Source organism: Synchiropus splendidus, chromosome 8 (genome assembly GCF_027744825.2).
Source record: "Synchiropus splendidus isolate RoL2022-P1 chromosome 8, RoL_Sspl_1.0, whole genome shotgun sequence".
NCBI lineage: Eukaryota > Metazoa > Chordata > Actinopteri > Syngnathiformes > Callionymidae > Synchiropus > Synchiropus splendidus.
This window is the reverse complement of record NC_071341.1, coordinates 17,090,762-17,108,202: the sequence shown is the minus strand read 5'-3', so window position 1 is coordinate 17,108,202 and position 17,441 is coordinate 17,090,762. Positions and strand designations below refer to the sequence as shown.

Here is a 17,441-nt window from a genome sequence, read left to right as displayed (position 1 = left end):
CCAACTTGTCGCGAGCATCAACCGGCCAAGCACGGCACGTAAACGGTCATCACACTGGATCCACCTTGGAGCCTGTAATCCTACATAAGCACAGCGGCGACATCCAACTGCTGTTTACTGGACAAAATGTTGTGTTCAGGGAGGGAAACTCACAGCTGCAGTCTGGAAGGGTGTGTAGTTGCAAAGTGTTCAGAGGTGCTAACCAACTGGCTCATCGGCACGTGCAGTGCTGAATAGCTTCTTAGGTTCTTATCTGAAATAGGTTTCACTGAATTGTCGTGATTTCCACAATATAAAAGCCAATGTGAACTAGAACACTCAAACCACAGGAACTAGCATGTAGTTTCACAATTTGTAAGCCCTAGTCTCAAAAGAAGACAACACAAAATGTAGCCGATATTGACAGAAGCTAGCATTAGCTACCTCGATGGTCGATGGTTGGATGACAGCGACCGCTGTGTAATGGTTAACAGAGGTTTATAAATACTGTGGTACCTCGGTTCTCGACCACAATCCGTTCCAGACGGCCTTTCAAGAAGTGATTTGTTCGAAATCTGAATCGATTTTTCCCCATTACATTTAATGGAAAAAGAAACAATGCGTTCCAAGCCTTAAAATAGTCTTTTGTAGGAGTGAATGTAGAGTGTCTGCTGCAGGTGGCTGTTCCTCTATGTGTGTGGCCGCTGCATGTGGGAGGGGTTGCCGAGTGAGTGACGTCTCTCCAGAAGGGAAGAGGTGCCCGGTGCGTGTCCAGCTCTGAATGTGCGCTTCTGTGCAGTTTGGCTGTGACAAAGTCATAAACCAAGTCACGCTCTGTCCCAGACTCGCCTCATTCACCATCAGGCATGGACGGCCTTTGGTGTGACCTCGGTGTGTCACTGTTGTCGCCCTCTGAAGAGAAGAGCTATGATGCTAATTAGTATTGTTAGCACTCAGGTCTCTTCTAGAATCTTTTTTTCCTGTGATCTGACCCACTGATCTTAAACAAATGTCCTTTCTTCCTGTATATTTCTTGGCCCTTCTCTCATGTGGGTCCTCAGGTACCGTGGAATCTCTTCATCAGGACCCGTAAGAATGAGTCGGAAACTTCCTCCTCAGCAGCACGTGTTCTACGCATCGACCACTAGGTGGCAGCAAAGTGCTGCTCAGACAAAATCCTGCAGTGGAAAGCAGGGAACACAGTCGGAGCAGGAGAGAAGCCCGCGTGACTCTCTCAGCACCTGCAGCCTTTTTCTTCTATCCTCTTTAACCTTGCTGCAGAAGGCCGGTCCCCGCGAGCCCGGCCGCCGCTCTCATATGAAGTATTCCGTCTCTGTAGCGCAGCGGGACGCGGCGGCGCCAAGACTTTCACATAACGCGAGTCGTCTGCTGTTCCCGCCTCTATAAAGAGTCGGAGATGAGAAGGCAAACTGGGGTTTGGACAAACCGGGTTTCTTGGCGGAATTAGGTCTGAGGTATAATGAGGGGTCAAACTGATTGCTCGGGGGCCGAAACCTGCTCGCCAAGTCTGTTTCTGTGGCCAGAGAGAGTGGGACTGCCTCCAAACCGTATTCACTCTTGATTTAAAGATGGTTATTCTGCCGAACATAGCACGAAAGCGACTCTGGTGGGACTCGAACCCACAACCTTTGAATTGCTGCTTACACAACATCACAACTAGAAGTCCAACGCGCTATCCATTGCGCCACAGAGCCTTTGGCTTTGCTGATATTTTAGTGTTTATGAAGATATTAAAATACATAAATGTGTTTTTGCGTTTACAAAAATACAAAAATAAATAATAATTTTTAAAATTGAAGCTGCACATTCAACCATCAACATAGATGCTGGCGCCAAAAAGGAAAAAAGACAACAAAAAAAATCACTGCATCAAAAGCAATGCTGTCAGTTAGAAACATGCTCCAGGCGAATGCTTGTGACATGGGGTTTATTTATTTATCCATTGCTATATCATTTATTTATTTCAAATTTGAAATCTAGTGTGTCATTGAAACGTTTCTTTTTCTTCCTAAACTACGACTACATAAAAAAACACACAGCAAATGAAGCCACAAACAGAAGAATATAAATTTTGCAGAAAGTTTATACTCAAAAACCTTCTTTCCGCCGCAACTTACTGCCTGGTTGAAGATGAGGGACAAAAGCGACTCTGGTGGGACTCGAACGCACAACCTTTGAATTGCTGCTTCCACAATGTCACAACTAGAAGTCCAACGCGCTATCCATTGCGCCACAGAGCCATAGGACCCCTGTATTCTAGAACTGTTGGTCTCTTTGGTGACAAGATAAGAAAGGAAAAATATATAACACCCTCTATAACAAGTTGAAGGTGCAGCAGCAAATTCAACAATCAACATAAATGCTGGGGCCAAAAATGGAGAAAAAAAAATCAGTCTATCCAAAGCAAAGTCGTCAGTTTAAAAAAATGTTTGTGACATATTTTAACTTGTTCATACTGATGCTACAGCGGAACAATGGAACCAGGGTGGGGTCAGGGTTGGGAGTTGAAGGCCCAATACATCCAGAGAACTAGAAAAATACCATCGCCCAAACAGGGACTTGAACCCTGGACCCTCAGATTAAAAGTCTGATGCTCTACCGACTGAGCTATCCGGGCTCTGGAAGTGATGTCACATCAATTCTAAAACAGCTACATGCCATGTTGACTACATCTCATCTAGTCTGTACGTGAAATATCATTTTCATATACATAATCTATAATGAAAGTGAGACCACAACAAGAATTCATAAATCCATGACTGCTCCCAAAACTTTATTATTGTTATTACTATATCATTATAGTATAATTATTTCATTCTTTCTTTTTTAAATTATTTTAAACATTGTTTCTAAGATACATAAAAAATAATAAAATAAATGACAACCTGCCCCGAAAATTTTGTGTGGCAAACTACAACCACAAAAAATCTTGCTAAACTTTCTTCCTAAACTACTACTATCTGAAACTTAAATACTCAACAAATGAAGCCCCAAGCGTTTTAAGAACATACCCTGCAGCAAGAAAAAAGAAATCCTGCGCATTATTCATGTATCACATGTAGCGATAAATAGACTGAACACCTGTTTTCTCATTCAAACTTTAAACCCAAAAGAAACCTATGATCAGAGATGTGGTGGATGGTATCAGAGGCAAGAATACGCAAGGTGGAGTTGTTATCCAGCAAGAATGCTAGTAGTACCGAGGAGTCCAGAGAGGATTTTCATGTGGAGGTTGGTGGAGCGCTGGGGCTTGTGGTGGGTCAGGGTGAAGGTTGGGGGCCTTGGGAGGCAGAGAAAAAGCATCGCCCGAACAGGGACTTGAACCCTGGACCCTCAGATTAAAAGTCTGATGCTCTACCGACTGAGCTATCCGGGCTCTGACAGAGAGGTTGGACCTCGTGGTTCAATAACCTCCACCGCATTCCTGCTGTGTACGGACAGGTTCACTGAATTTAGGCGCTTAAGACATTACGTCATGTTTTTAAAACTACGAACATTACTCGCGCAGAGAAAAAGATCAACGCCAATAAAACTCGCTTATTGCGTTAAACCTTGTAGTCTGCTGCCATCTAGCGGCTGTATTGTTTACTTCATCAACGCGCAGGCAGTGATTCTTCGTGAGCTTTGAGTAAAAAAAAAAAAACATAAACAAGAGTTTAAAACATATCACTAGAAGGCCATAGATGCAGAATTGTAAGTAAAAAATAAACATCACCGCTAAAAACATGTAAATGAAATAGTAACCTTCACGATCATGAAAGTTATAGGCGAGATGTTTAGGTGCAATGACGGGGATTGTGAAGCGCCCTCCAGTGTCGAAACGTGGAACTGCTGAGAAAGAAAAGCGTTCGTTCATCTTTTCATTCTCCGGCGAGCGGCACTTGTTATTTGTGCTTCGTGCGGAGTCATCACTTCTGTCTCGTCTCCCTCACACATAATGGACAATAAGGCTCGTGGTGAATTCCAAGGAGCCTCGGCATCATTCTGCTGACTCATGCTCAGAGGGTTTTATCGTTTCATTATTATGTCGCAGCTTTCGAGGAAGCTCCAGTTTATTCGAGTTTATATTCACTTTCAGGAGATTATAGTTTAAAAAAAACTGAGGCTTGGAAGGATGCTACTTTAGCATGCAGGTAAACATCGAGTTCTCTTCTATTGCCTTCTCTTTTTGTTGTGTTCTTTTGAATTGATTTATTTTAATAATGTTTGGAAATATATCTAAGAATAAGAATATTGACTATATATAAAAGATATAGTATACGTTTTTTGTGAATCTTATCTTCATATATATATATATATATATATAGTGCAACACAAAAGCGACTCTGGTGGGACTCGAACCCACAACCTTTGAATGTCTGCTTCCACACACTACTAGAAGTCCAACGCGCTATCCATTGCGCCACAGAGCCGTCATACGCCTTAGTGTGAGAAAACGCGGTCAGAGTCACGTTTAAACGTTCGTCGAAAGATGATTCATTCTTACTTGATTTAGAGTCTCACGAAATAAATAATCGTGAATTTTCCGGCAACTTTGAGTCACGTGTTTCGTCGTTTAGCAAATCATAGCGCTCCATTGAGTCACGTGAACAACCAAGCGCTGCGAGGTGAATTGACGCCGACCAGCCGGAAGTAAAGGAATATACATATAAATATATAGTGTGTCCGCGCTCTCGCGTGACAAACAGGCGCAACATTCTCTGAAGAGGTTATTGTCTTTGTGTTCATTTTGGTTCGCAACATCTAAACACACGTTGGTCTCTTATGTAACAACCCAAAGTGTTGCCATGGCGACTCGCTGCTCCTCTGACGAAGGTGGACTCTTGTCGCCATGGTAACAAAGCTATTATTTGCGGAAACTAGAGCCGCAAATGAGTGTTTTAATGACGGAATAATTCAACGTTGATGGAGGACCAGCATGAATGAACAGCGCCACTGGGCTGGTGCTGATGAACAACAAGTTTCACAGCAGTTTGAGTTGATGTTTATTTTCCAGCTTGCTCAAAGACACTAGCAGTTGGGGTGTCAAACACCCACATGTTCCTCTTAAAAAAAATATTGAAACCAGCAGTTCAGAACACAACCGTTCGTTATTCTGACATCACGTATAAAAATAACAAAACCAGTCGTTGTGCATCTCATTCCGAAGCATCTGTGTCGCAGCTTCGTCGTGTCTCAGAACGGTCATGAACAAAACGGATAAAACACATACACTTTCACTCGCTCGCTGTCGGACCTGCGGCGGTTCAGAACCAGAATCTCAGACTGGTCAGGAAACTGGAGACTTGACTGGAACTTGAACCTGCAACTCTTCCAGTTCCAGGTGAGGGTTGAAGGTTCAACCCCGCGGCGCTGAGGTGAGCCTGCTCCATCGACTCTAAAACTAGTGCAAGTGAACCGAGAGGGAAGCAGCAACCTAAACCTGGCATTAAGATCCCCGGCCGTGGGCTCAGGTGGATCGGGTCAGTACCAAAACTCAGGAGTTACATTGACCTGTCGGTGCGAAAACAGAATCGTACCAGCAACTCTAAGAGAGCGATTCTTGTGACCGGGAGGGCGTCCGCTTCAATCCCAATAAGCGTCACAATTCTTCAGGTTCTGGATGTGACCCAGTTTCCTTCATTATTACTCATAACCAAGAGCGCACAGATGAGACCCGAACTCACACGCATGCACTCACACACACACACACGCAGTAAACATCAGTTAAAAACTCCCATGAGTCTTTGGGCTCCTGGGTCGCAGCAGGTGACGACAGCAGTGGCATCTCTCCGTCTGGAGTGATGTGACAGATCAGGTCAGGCCCAGGGTCGACCAGAACCGTCGTCCTCCAAATACACAGGAAACTTGGAGGCCAACGGCAGAAAGTGAAGAGTGTAGGGAAGGAGGGGAGAGAGAGACAGATGGGAGAAGGAGTGCAGCGCCACCTAGCGGTTGTTTTTGGCCGCCTCCTTGGCAGCGATGATGAGAGGTGTGAGACTGGAGAGAGGCTTGGCCATCTTCAGGAACTGATGCTGAGGAGGAGGAAGGGGAGGAGGAGGTCAGTGAAGACACACACTCTGGTTACAGCGTCTGTGTGTGTGCGCACTGAGGTACCTGCAGCAGGTCTCGGGCAGATCCCCTCTTCTCCACGTCCATCTCCAGACACTGGTTGAGAAAATCTCTGAAAGTGACAGAGAGTTTCTCTGGATTCTGAAGCTCTGGAGTTCCGTTGGTGGCGATGAGATAGAGAGCCTGAGGAGCAACACATAGGTGAGGACAGGCACTACAGCGCTATGTAATGACGTCGCCACCAGGGGGCGACTCACCCTGAGTGGGTTCTCGTTCAGGTACGGCGGCTCGCCCTCCACCATCTCTATGGCCATGATGCCCAGAGACCAGATGTCCACTTTGGGCCCGTAAGCTTTGCGGGTCACGACCTCAGGGGCCATCCAGTAAGGCGTCCCCACCATCGTGCTGCGCTTGCTCTGCTCCGGCGTGATCTGAGCGCAGAAGCCAAAGTCCGCTGCATCGACGGACCAGAGGGACAGTCAGTCATGTGACCAGAACCTGAAAAGGAGGAGGAGAAGAGGCACTCACTGAGCTTGACGGAGCCGTCCATGCCCAGCAAGATGTTGTCGCTCTTGATGTCTCGATGAATGACTTGGTTGGAGTGGAGGAACTCCAGAGCCTGCAGACACTGAGGAAGAAGAGGATGACGAAGATGATTGGGACCACCACTGTGAAGTAGACTCACTTCTCTGCACACGGCAGCGATCTGGGCCTCGTCCATGCACGTCTCGGTGACCACGTCGGTCAGGGAACCCCCGGCCAGGTACTCCATCACCACCCACAGCTCGTCTCCCACCAGGTAACTACGGCGACGACAGTCCAGTCAGAGTGTGAGCAGAGGGTGAGGAGACCGCACCGCTGGTGTCCTCACCTGTCCAGGTAGTTGACAATGTTGGGGTTCTTGTTTTCCCTCATCACCAGGATCTCGTTGATGATCAGCTCCTTCTTGGGCTGCTGCTGCAGGTTCATCTGTTTGATGGCCACCTTCAGGGCGACAGATCGGTGAGTCAGGTGACCCCACACCCACCAATCATCTCAGCAGCCACTCACCTCTTGTCCAGTGGCCACATCGATGGCGGTGTAGACCGTCCCCGACGCCCTGGAGACAGCAGACGGACCTGTTAGAACCCGGGCCAACAGGAAGTGACATCAGTGGACTCACCCCTGCCCGATCTTCTCAAAGCGCGTGTACTTCTTCTTGGGGTCTCCCACGCTAACTATGGTCCCTGAGGAGGAGAGAGGAGGGGATTATCCCCCTGTCCAGCAAGATTGTGGAGACATGGAGCATGCTGACCAGGGACAGAGACCAGAAGAAGGACAGAGCAGGGAGGAGGTAGATACAAGGGGAGAGGTGGACAGGAAGAGAGAGAGAGAGGCTGACGCAAGATCAGATCAGAGATTATCAATCCCCACACGGGCCACGGCGTGACTCATGAAGACATGAGAAACTCAAGTGCTGCCATGTTGCAGTCACAGGAAGAAACAGCTGATCTTCCTTGGGGAAAAAAAAAAAGGACGAGGCGGGGACAGGGCACACAGGGGCTGTCAATCAAAGGCTTCCCTTCTTACCAGCAGAGGGCGACCTGAGGACATCTGGGGCATGAGGCAAGAACAGAGGCTTTGAAGGGCCATTTCAATATAAAAGGAGATTTGGATTGTCCTGACACAGACTCCGCCTCCAGGTGAACAGCGCTGAGAATGTTTTCATTTCCAAAGATCTGGATCAGTAACACTCACGCAGCTTCTCCAGGATCTCTTCATCCGACATCTTCTTCTTCCGCCCTTTGTCGTGGGGGCGGGGCATCGAGGGTCCTGGCGCAGGGCTGGCACTGGGGGGGCTGCTGGGGGCGGCATCTACAGATGTGGCCGGCGTCACCGGGGCGGCGGCGGCAGCGGCGGCAGGGGTGGGCATGACGATGGGAGACGTGGCAGCGTCTTTGGTGGGAGGGGGGCCGAGAGGCTCGATCACTGAGCGAGTGTAAATCTGGAGAACAGGACAATCAGAGCGCGCCTCAGTGTGAGTGTGTGTGTGTGTGTGTGTGTGATCTTACTGATTTGGTGTGTTCTGGTCGGGGGGCGATGACCGGCGGCGGCTCGGCCTCATCTTCCTCTTCATCCTCAGACACGGTGGCGATGGCAGGCGTCTCTGACACGGTCTTGGAGCTCTGTACGAGGACACGTGGGGGAGAGGGGCGGAGCCTCTGTGACATCATCATTCAACATCTCACGCACCACACCCATCTCTCACGCTCTCGTCTTACCGCGGTGGTGGAGGAGCTGAAGGCCTCGGCACTTTTATCTGGAGAGATGAAAGATTCATGAGCAAGGAGGCGGGTGAGAGCGTGTGAGTGTGTGTGTGTGTGTGTACCTGTGAAGCTCATGTACTTCTGGCTGTTTGCCGTCTCCTTGGAGTCGTAGAACTTGAGAACGTCGAGAACAGCCTGAGGATTCTTCTTCTGCTCTAGTTTGGTGATGTTGGAGGTCTGAAGCAGCCGAGCCCACTGCTCCGGCATCCCCTGCAGGCAGGAAGAGTGAGCCACAGAAGACACCAGCCACACCAGCATGAGCCCCGCCCCTGCCCCCTCAGGTGGTCCATAACTATGCATGGACTTCCATGTCTGTCACCAGTCGTAGTCACAGGTCATCGGACCACAACGTCACACTTCCAGCATTCACTCATCATAACATAGCAAACGTTGAGTGTCTGCTGAACATCAGCAATATTTTACATCCTGTTTCCACATCGTCACACACACACACACTTGTGCCTTCCTATCTTAGTGAGGACCGTCATCGACATACATTGATATAAAGCTTTCCCCAGCTTCTCCCCCTAAACCTAACCATCTGAAACAAATGGCTGAACTTAACCTTCACTCTGAACCAGACTAAAATCCAATTATAATAACCGAGCTATTTTGTAGATTCAACTTGACAAAGTGACGACCGGCCAAAATGTCTTCACTTTGCAAAAATGTCCTCACTCTGTCGATTAAAAACACATACAGGTTCTCACAAAGATAGAAGTACAAGAACACACACACACTGATGTTTGGACCTGTGAGGACTGGCAGGAGGTCCTCACAAAGACATAATGTCCCCACGAGGCAGTATATATGTCCTCACACACACACACACTTACAGTGAACTCGCCAGTGACCGCGTCAAAGCCGACATGGATGGTGTGCTCAAAGTCTGATGGCAGAGAAATCTCCGGACGCTCCTTCCGCTTGTACGCTGGAGAAACACAACAATGACAACTTCAGCTGAAGCCAACATGAAGACCACACGTCCAAAGGAGTTTCACATCTTCTGCGTCACTTCCTGTCCATCATGGGCCGCTCTACAGGTGATCCACCTCTGGTACATGAGTGAACATGAAGATCCCACTGTTTCACTCACACACTTGTGACCATTGAGTACTGTATATGATAAATGATGTGTACAGGCTTATGAACGTGGCAACATTGTCTGACTGCAGTGTTGGAAATAGAACATCAATACATACCAATAAAATGTATGCACACTTTATTTATTCTTATTTGAATTTTACTTGCTCAATATGGTGTGGAAGGTATGTTTTCTGTGAATTGGTCCTACGCTGTAGTACTGTGGACTGTGCTATGAGGAAGACGACGTCACAACTAGTCGACTGATGAACCACACACTCGGCGACTATAAGCCACTCACTCTTGTCCCCTCCGCCCGTCAAGATGAACCGGATGGAGCGGTCCTTCTTCTTCTTGTCCTCTGGGTTTGGAGGGAGGGGCTTGGAGCTGTGGTTGAGGGGGGCGGGGTCTTTGTTGCAGGAGCTGATCAGGGTGCTGGTGTTCCTCATGGGTGGAGCTGGAGGTTTGTCCTCGACCTCCCCATTATCAGACATCTTCAGCGAAACAGCAGCCGCAGCGCCTGCGACACACACACGCGACAGACAGGGGGCGCCAGTCAGCTCATCAATCACAACTGAAGGCTTTCATATGCTGATAACAGTGGTCCAGCTGGTCTGTGGTCCACAGGCCAGACAGGCCAGAAGCAGGCGGTCAGACTCAGAAATCTGCTTCAGTCACATGACCAAGCAGCAGAAGCTCTGCCTCAAGTGAGACAGAGTTTTACTTCGTAGCTCTTAAAGTGACGGCACCAAGAATCCGCTTAACACTGAGATGACATTTAAAAGGACTGCGGCAGGAAGATAAAGAAGACACAGAGTGAGAGATCCGTCTTCCTGCGGCGCTCCACTGTGAGCGGAGAAAATCAAACAACATGAAAGCAGACTTGAAAGGAGCACAAAGAGTTTGTTCACACAGGAGATCCATCAGCAAACACTGCTGACCAAACAGTGTGTGTGTGCGTGTGAGTGTGAGTGTGTGCATGTTCACGGCTACTGTTGTCTCAGCAGGTCCAGGATCAGTACGCACAGCTTCTCATTAGCAAGTCTTCCGCTGACTCAGAAGTCACTGAGGTCAAGTCCAGTGCACTTCACTCTGGAACTGGCAAGATGCATTTCGAGAAACCATAGGGTCGAATAAACCACACTAACATGACGCGGCGAAAAGGAGAGCTAACGGCTAGCAACACTAGCTAAGTGCTGTCTCCACCGGGTCGTCCAGGAGACCAGGAGAGTAACCTGACCACTGACCTCACCTGTTTCCACTCAACCACACGCGAGACATCTTTCAAGTCAGTGTCGTCTGAGCGCGCTTAGACTGACAGTACGGTGTCACTGGAGGAAGAAGATCACTTCAAACAGGCTGAGGAGCTTAACAGGGAAGCTTGAAGTTTACACACACTCACACACACTCACATAATCGATAGCAACATAATGTGCTAATGTCGCATTAGGACCCCCGACTGTGAGACCTTCTGTTCAGTGAACATGTGACCCGACAGGAAAGACAACAAAGCGTGCGACAGGTGTGAGAAAGTAGCTACGGGGGAGACACCACTGTGTGCGATGGCGGGGAGGAGGGGGGGCAGTAGGAGGTGGACAGCTCCTCTATCAGCCACGGCTCTGTGTGTTGCCGGGGCAATGGTGCATGCCTGAATGGCTGGGAATTCTGGTGACCCACTTCGCCTCCGCACATGACGCTCCATCACCCCACACAATCACCATCTGAACCTGCTCACCTGGTGCCTCACATCTGAAGAGAGACACCTAAGCAGCACACACAAGTGTAGAAGGAGGCTTCAGAGTCAGGAGCAGAGTTGTGACGCCTTCAGGCAGAGTGTGAAGGGGAGCAGCAGGTGAGGAGACGCTTCCTAAGCCAAAGCCCTGCACATCTTCCATAACTCGCTGTGACAGACCGCAACGACCAGGTCACTAGTGCAGGGACGCCAAGTCTCACCGGCGAGACGTCTTTATTGGAAGGTTCCCAAGAGACATCAGGAGTGTCTAGATGGCAAAGATAGTCGGGAGACACCAGGTGGCAGATGGACCAGGGCTTGATCATTAGGAGACGTCAGGCTGGAGGGAGGAGATGTCGAGCTCATGAAGACTGAAGACAGGGATGAAGGTAGTGACGAGAGGCTGCATGCACGCCTGACTGCACGTGTCAGGTCCGGAGAGCCGATGCCGTCCACGACTCTCAGTTCCGACTTCACACAAAGTTCCAGGCGAGGAAGCAATGAGGGCGCGACTTACCAGGAAACACAGAGTCACAGGTACGAATTGTCCCAGCAAGCCCTGGACGGCGCTGAAAGCAGCGCCAGGAAGGCTTGGAACCAAAAATAGAGCTTGACCGACTTACTTTGCATCAAACAGAGTGAAGCTGTTTTCATGTTGTAGCAGACACTACTTTCTTCAACTTCAGACTAATCCCTCCCTCCTGGCTTCACCGTCGCCGACCAACATTAGGAGGACTTATCCTTCACATTTCACACTTCCTGTTGTTGATGTCCCTCGGTGCCCACCAACATCCATTTAGATAATCCCACTTTTGTCTGAGGGTCCGCAGCAGCAGACTCCACTTTTTCAGAGGATTCACAGTAAATCAAAGACTCCACAGCAGAACTGATGCTGGAGGTCTTAACCTTGTTACGATCTAGCTGAAACTGCCGACTCATCCTTTCACAAGAACGGACCACAGCAAATATTTACCGACTCTGGACACAACTGGCTCAAACATCTCGCATGTTTTGTTTAACAGTGAAGAGGTCTGCTCTTCATCTGTTCCCGGGGCCAGTTCACTTCCAGGCAGCACCACAACACAGATCTGAACTCTGAATTATGACCCTCAATTGAGATGCCGATCACTGGCTCATGGGTTATTTTATTACTGTACACAATTGGCACTGCTGTATGTCAGGTTTGACTGGATTTAACTCTGATTTTAATCACTTTTTTTCTTTTTCATGCAAAGCAATTTATGACCTTTAAATCTTAAATACATTAAGTTGGAATAACTACTTTTTAACCATCACAGCTGCTAAAAAAAAAAGCATCTTTCATACATTTCTCATTAACTAGTTTAATGTCGGATGTAAAATTAGAAGTGGACTTCTCTTTGTTTCAGAACTACTTTCCTAGAATGTGAACTCAGTGACAAGAGACTCAACAAATCACTGTTGACCAAAGACCAAGTTTAAAAATAACTTCAGCGGCAGGTGAGCGACGCCAAACGTGTGTGTGTTCGCGGTGTCCCGGTGACGAATGGGGGGCTTCACCAGGGACAATGAAGCCCCCCCCCTCCCTGCAACCCCCCATCTCCCCCCCCACCCGTAGGTCACGCCCAGATCTCCATGGTAACCGCGACCCTAAACCATGTCTTCGGGGTCCTCGCATCACTCACATGGTGCAACAATACAAGTGAATGCGGTGAAACGAGACACTGATCGGATGGAAAAATGATCCCAGAGTCTGAACCGAGTGAATCGTGGGATCGTTCTGTTGAAGTTATCGGATTTCACACTTTAAAAAAAAACGTATTTCCCGGTGTATTTGTTGTCAGTGTAAAGTCATAATTCCAGTGAAGTTCCTCCAGAAAAAGGAGGGTTGCGGCGAGTATCTGACGGGAATCTGCTAATGAATCATTAATCAGGATCGACTCATATCTCAGCCCGCGTGTCAACTCCCCACACCCGAGGCCACGACTCGCTTCCCCGGCTGCTCAGCGCTTCGGCAGCAGATTAGCTGCGTTCGGCGTGTAAGGTCCGGCGAGCGAGGGCTGGAGGGTCCGAGGGAGCGCACGGAGAGCCGGGACCGCGGCGCAGTGACGCGCAGCAAGTCGGCTTCTCAGACGGAGCCAGAGGACGTACTCACCGCGGCGAGCGTCAAAGCGTCTTCTGGGTGGTGAGTCGGGCGAGTTTCCGTTTCATTGAGCAGATTTGCCGGCGTCTTCTCGGCGTCCTCCAGCGGCCGCTCTGACGTCCACAGCCGGGAGCACCGACACTTTAACTCAGCTATTGTTAGCAAAGCGCTGCGGAGTCTGCCGCACAACAATCCCCGCCCCCTCCGCGCCCCTCTAACCACACGATTGGCTAGATTCCCGTCACGCTCGCAGTGGATTGGCTACAGCGGACGCTCGTTTCAATGCTGGGCAGACGAGTGAGACACGGTGCGTTCATGAACAGCGAGACAACAGAACTCTTCACGTGTATCTCCAGGTGAATGTCGCGTTTACGAACCAACGGGATTAATGTGGGGGCTCCTCAGATGAAAATGAAGTTGAAAATGTAGTTTCTAAACTGAAGACCACCAAAAAGAAAAGGAGCAGCTTTTTCAAGGCGGGTTGAGTCGCAATTCAACGTTTGGAAAATAAACTGTTTTGTGCACTACTTCGTGAGGAAAAAGTTGTAGAAGTGATCTAAAAGACATTGATTTAAAACTGACTCCAGTTCCAGAGAAATTGTTTCAATGTGGCGACTCTCTTTATTAAATCTTCATTGAAATATTGTCTGTCATGTCATTGTGTCTGTTGTCGGTATGATCTGGGAAAGACAAACCTTCGACTACTTAAAACTGAAAGATCTTTTTTTGTGTCTTTTCTTCATTCCGTATGTTTTATTGTGAAACGTCGCTGCGCCCTTTATTTTGAAGGAGGCCTGTCGCAACTCATTGACGCCTGTGTGTTCCAGGAACTTGGAAGAGCCGTTGCTGCTGCGACTGCAGGTTTGCTGCTTCCGCAAAGCGTCCGCCTGAAGTTCCATTCTGTCACGTCGAGTGTGTTCGGAAGCCGTTTGTAGGAGTCCGGAGCGATGGCGACCGTGAGCTTGGTGAGGAAGATGTACGGAGTCTGTGTCCACGCCGCTCGCCAGGCGGCCACACTCAACTGTCCGAGGCCGCTTCAGCTCCGCCACTTCAGGATGAGTGTAAGCTCCGTCTCTTATTTGTGATTCACCGCATCACAACCGCAGGTTCAGTGCGAAAACATCCGTAACCAATTCAATAGAAATGTCAGTCGATGCTAATGGTCTCGCGATATTTGGTTACCCGCTGTCACCAACAACCTTGCACACTAAAGACCTGCGTGTGATCTTGCCTACTTTAACGTTCAGTGTTCGATATGTCGCGTTCGTTTGTTTCCGCTGCTCAGCTGTTAAGCCTTGTATGTTCATCTCTATTAACATTTAGCTCGGCGGCCAAAGTAGCCGAGCTCTGATTGGCTGCGTCCAGGGGCGTGTGACGTATGAGGTAGAATAATAAAAGGACCTTTTTTTACATTTATTTCTCCCATTTAGAAAAACGCTTAGCCTCTTTTCCATCTTAGAAATGCTTAAAAAAGGTCTTGGCAGATGAATGTTTTGGTTGACTACCAGTCATTGAACGCATCACCAGGTGTCCAGGTCAACTACGATAGTGTGTGATCTAGCGAGAGAATGAAGAGAATACGCGCGAAGTCATTCGCCTGATTTAAACTTGGCGATGACGAGTTTATTAACCACCATGACTCTCCAGGCCGCCCGACCGCAGCAGCCGTTCGACTCCTCGCTGGAGAAGCCCCAGTTTCCTGGAGCCTCAGCTGAGTTTGTGGAGGAGCTGGAGTTCATCCAGCCCAATGTCATCTCTGGAATCCCCATCTACAGAGTGATGGACCGTCAGGGAAACATCATCAACCCGTCTCAAGACCCTCAGGTACCACAGACCTTTTCAATTCAGCAGGGGTTTCTGAGTCAAATGTTGGATTCTTGGAGGATTTTACTCCAAAGAACTGGATGTTCTTTAGTAATGCAAGAGCGATCCGCTCACATCTGTGCTGCAGCTCTCCAAGGAGACGGTCCTGAACTTCTACCAGAAGATGACGATGCTCAACACCATGGATCGGATCCTGTACGAGTCCCAGAGACAGGTACGCTCGCTCACCTGCCGCCTACTGAGGAAAAGCTGAGCTTATTTTCTCCACAGGGTCGTATCTCCTTCTACATGACCAACTACGGGGAGGAGGGGACGCACATCGGCAGCGCCGCGGCACTGGAGTCCAGTGACTTGGTGTTTGGACAGTACAGAGAAGCAGGTGAAGACTGCAGAGCTTTTCTTTACCTGGACTTGTTTTAGGGGACATGTCGAGAGATTGGGGGGGGACCAGGGGTTTCACCCTCTCCAGGCTGTGTGGTCTGGAACTCACCCGTCCACGTCTCCCCCACAGGTGTGCTAATGTACCGCGGCTTCCCGCTGGACTCCTTCATGGCTCAGTGCTATGCAAACGCCGACGACCTCGGTAAAGGTCGACAGATGCCCGTTCACTACGGCTCCAAAGACCTGAACTTCGTCACCATCTCATCTCCCCTGGCCACGCAGATCCCTCAAGGTGAGTCCAACTGTGCAGGTCGTGCTCGAACCTCTGACCGTCTCTGTGTTGCAGCGGTGGGCGCGGCCTACGCCTACAAGAGGGAGAACACCAACCGGGCTGTCATCTGCTACTTTGGCGAGGGAGCGGCCAGCGAGGGTGACGCCCACGCCGGCTTCAACTTCTCCGCCACGCTCGAGTGCCCGCTCATCTTCTTCTGCCGTAATAACGGCTACGCCATCTCCACGCCAACCGATGAGCAGTACAGAGGCGACGGCATCGGTGAGCTCTCGTTCTCTTCCTTAAATCCCAGAGTGTTGATGCGCCTGTTTCCCGGCAGCGGCTCGTGGTCCCGGGTATGGAATGCTGTCCATCCGTGTGGACGGTAACGACGTCTTCGCCGTCTACAACGCCACCAAGGAAGCGCGGCGCAGAGCTGTCACCGAAAACCGGCCCTTCCTCATCGAGGCCATGACCTACAGGTGAGCACGAGCTCGCTGCTACCGGGACTTTCCTTTTCCTCTGCTGAACACCATGCTGGTCTTCACCCCAGAATCGGGCACCACAGCACCAGCGATGACAGCTCTGCCTACCGCTCGGTGGACGAGGTGAACTACTGGGACAAGCAGGACCACCCCATCTCCCGCCTCAGGCACTACATGACGGCACGCGGCTGGTGGAGCGAGGACGACGAGAGGAGCTGGAGGAAGCAGTCACGCAAGACGGTGATGGAGGCCTTTGAGCGCGCGGAGAAGCGTCTGAAGCCCAACCCGGAACTGCTGTTCACCGATGTGTACCAGGAGATGACACCTCACCTGAACAAGCAAAGGGAGGGCCTGTGGAGACACGTGCAGCAGTACAAGGATCAGTACCCCCTCGACCTGTACGACAAACAGTAGTGCAGTGAGGAACCCTGACTTCTTTTTTTTGGACTTGTGAGAAGTTAGCTGGAGCTGTTGGTGTCGGTGCCTTACGCTCACTAGAACCTGCAACAAATGACGACATGAAATCCATAGCAATAATGTCGCTGCTTTTCTGGGTTCTGAATGTCTCCCCTGATTGCAATTCATCAAACATATCCAGATTTCAGGGGCGTGTCTGTCTGTGTGTGTGTGTGTGTGTGTGTGTGTATCTTGGAGTGTGTTACATGGATTTGTCACTACTGTACACTAGCATTCTTCATGTTGCGTGAGGAATAAAAGGTCAAACTGAGAGGCTGCCTGGTAGTTTCTCTGCATCTGAGTGCTGTGTCAGGAGACAGCACAACTTGAGGTGTTATGAGGATGAAATAGAGCACATGAGCAGCTGTATGCTGATTTTCAAGTTTGTCAATCTGAAGTACGACAGGAATCAGGAAGTAGGTCACTGAGATTAAGAATGTGGGGCGATGATGAGGAGCAGATCAAGTCAAGGACACTGAGGCTCCACACAGTCCAGACCGCACAGACTTCTTATGGGGCATATGCTTCATTGAACTAGCAGGACATAAATAAACTCTGAGTAAAACCTAGCTCCTCCCAGGTCAACATGTTTGCTCCATAAGTTCCCGCTGATGAAGAAATGCCAGTGACAGGCGGGTTAGTGTCGCACTCCTGAAGGCTGGTGTCACTCATCATGTGCACTTGCAGTGGTGAGTTGTTCATAGTGAAACAAAAGCAGTGGTTAAATGGT

General features: G+C 49.4%; 2 protein-coding genes and 5 non-coding genes across 9 annotated transcripts; 1 reads left to right on the top strand and 6 right to left on the bottom strand.

The window, feature by feature from the left end:
• Positions 1–1,598: 1,598 nt before the first annotated feature.
• Positions 1,599–1,694, bottom strand: trnar-ucu (transfer RNA arginine (anticodon UCU)). The gene is made up of 2 exons: positions 1,658–1,694; positions 1,599–1,634 (listed from the first exon to the last, which is right to left on the bottom strand). It is a non-coding gene; the product is annotated as a tRNA-Arg (tRNA).
• A 450-nt stretch (positions 1,695–2,144) lies between these two features.
• On the bottom strand, positions 2,145–2,240 carry trnar-ucu (transfer RNA arginine (anticodon UCU)). Its single transcript has 2 exons — positions 2,204–2,240; positions 2,145–2,180 (listed from the first exon to the last, which is right to left on the bottom strand). It is a non-coding gene; the product is annotated as a tRNA-Arg (tRNA).
• A 304-nt stretch (positions 2,241–2,544) lies between these two features.
• On the bottom strand, positions 2,545–2,617 carry trnak-uuu (transfer RNA lysine (anticodon UUU)). The gene has a single exon. It is a non-coding gene; the product is annotated as a tRNA-Lys (tRNA).
• A 686-nt stretch (positions 2,618–3,303) lies between these two features.
• Positions 3,304–3,376, bottom strand: trnak-uuu (transfer RNA lysine (anticodon UUU)). The gene has a single exon. It is a non-coding gene; the product is annotated as a tRNA-Lys (tRNA).
• Positions 3,377–4,320: 944 nt separating this feature from the next.
• trnar-ucu (transfer RNA arginine (anticodon UCU)) lies at positions 4,321–4,412 on the bottom strand. Its single transcript is given in 2 exon segments — positions 4,321–4,356; positions 4,376–4,412. It is a non-coding gene; the product is annotated as a tRNA-Arg (tRNA).
• Positions 4,413–4,974: 562 nt separating this feature from the next.
• On the bottom strand, positions 4,975–13,495 carry pak1 (p21 protein (Cdc42/Rac)-activated kinase 1). 2 transcript variants are annotated; one of them, XM_053872353.1, is made up of 15 exons: positions 13,307–13,491; positions 9,742–9,960; positions 9,194–9,288; positions 8,420–8,567; positions 8,313–8,350; positions 8,103–8,216; positions 7,789–8,035; positions 7,214–7,277; positions 7,102–7,150; positions 6,923–7,035; positions 6,737–6,854; positions 6,580–6,679; positions 6,309–6,505; positions 6,097–6,234; positions 4,975–6,014 (listed from the first exon to the last, which is right to left on the bottom strand). In XM_053872353.1, the coding sequence occupies exons 2-15, from the start codon at positions 9,932–9,934 to the stop codon at positions 5,928–5,930; spliced, it is 1,701 nt and encodes a 566-aa protein (XP_053728328.1). In that variant the 5' UTR covers positions 9,935–9,960; positions 13,307–13,491; the 3' UTR covers positions 4,975–5,927. The 2 variants fall into 2 exon arrangements, with proteins under 2 accessions (XP_053728328.1, XP_053728327.1); XM_053872352.1 differs by having other exon boundaries at positions 8,313–8,567; positions 13,307–13,495.
• Positions 11,692–16,982, top strand: bckdha (branched chain keto acid dehydrogenase E1 subunit alpha). 2 transcript variants are annotated; one of them, XM_053872355.1, is made up of 9 exons: positions 11,692–11,709; positions 14,122–14,355; positions 14,942–15,118; positions 15,246–15,332; positions 15,389–15,497; positions 15,630–15,791; positions 15,846–16,052; positions 16,111–16,252; positions 16,324–16,982. In XM_053872355.1, exons 2-9 carry the CDS (start codon positions 14,242–14,244, stop codon positions 16,667–16,669), a joined length of 1,344 nt encoding a protein of 447 aa, XP_053728330.1. In that variant the 5' UTR covers positions 11,692–11,709; positions 14,122–14,241; the 3' UTR covers positions 16,670–16,982. The 2 variants fall into 2 exon arrangements, with proteins under 2 accessions (XP_053728330.1, XP_053728329.1); XM_053872354.1 differs by lacking the exon at positions 11,692–11,709 and having other exon boundaries at positions 14,091–14,355.
• The last annotated feature ends 459 nt before the right edge of the window (positions 16,983–17,441 follow it).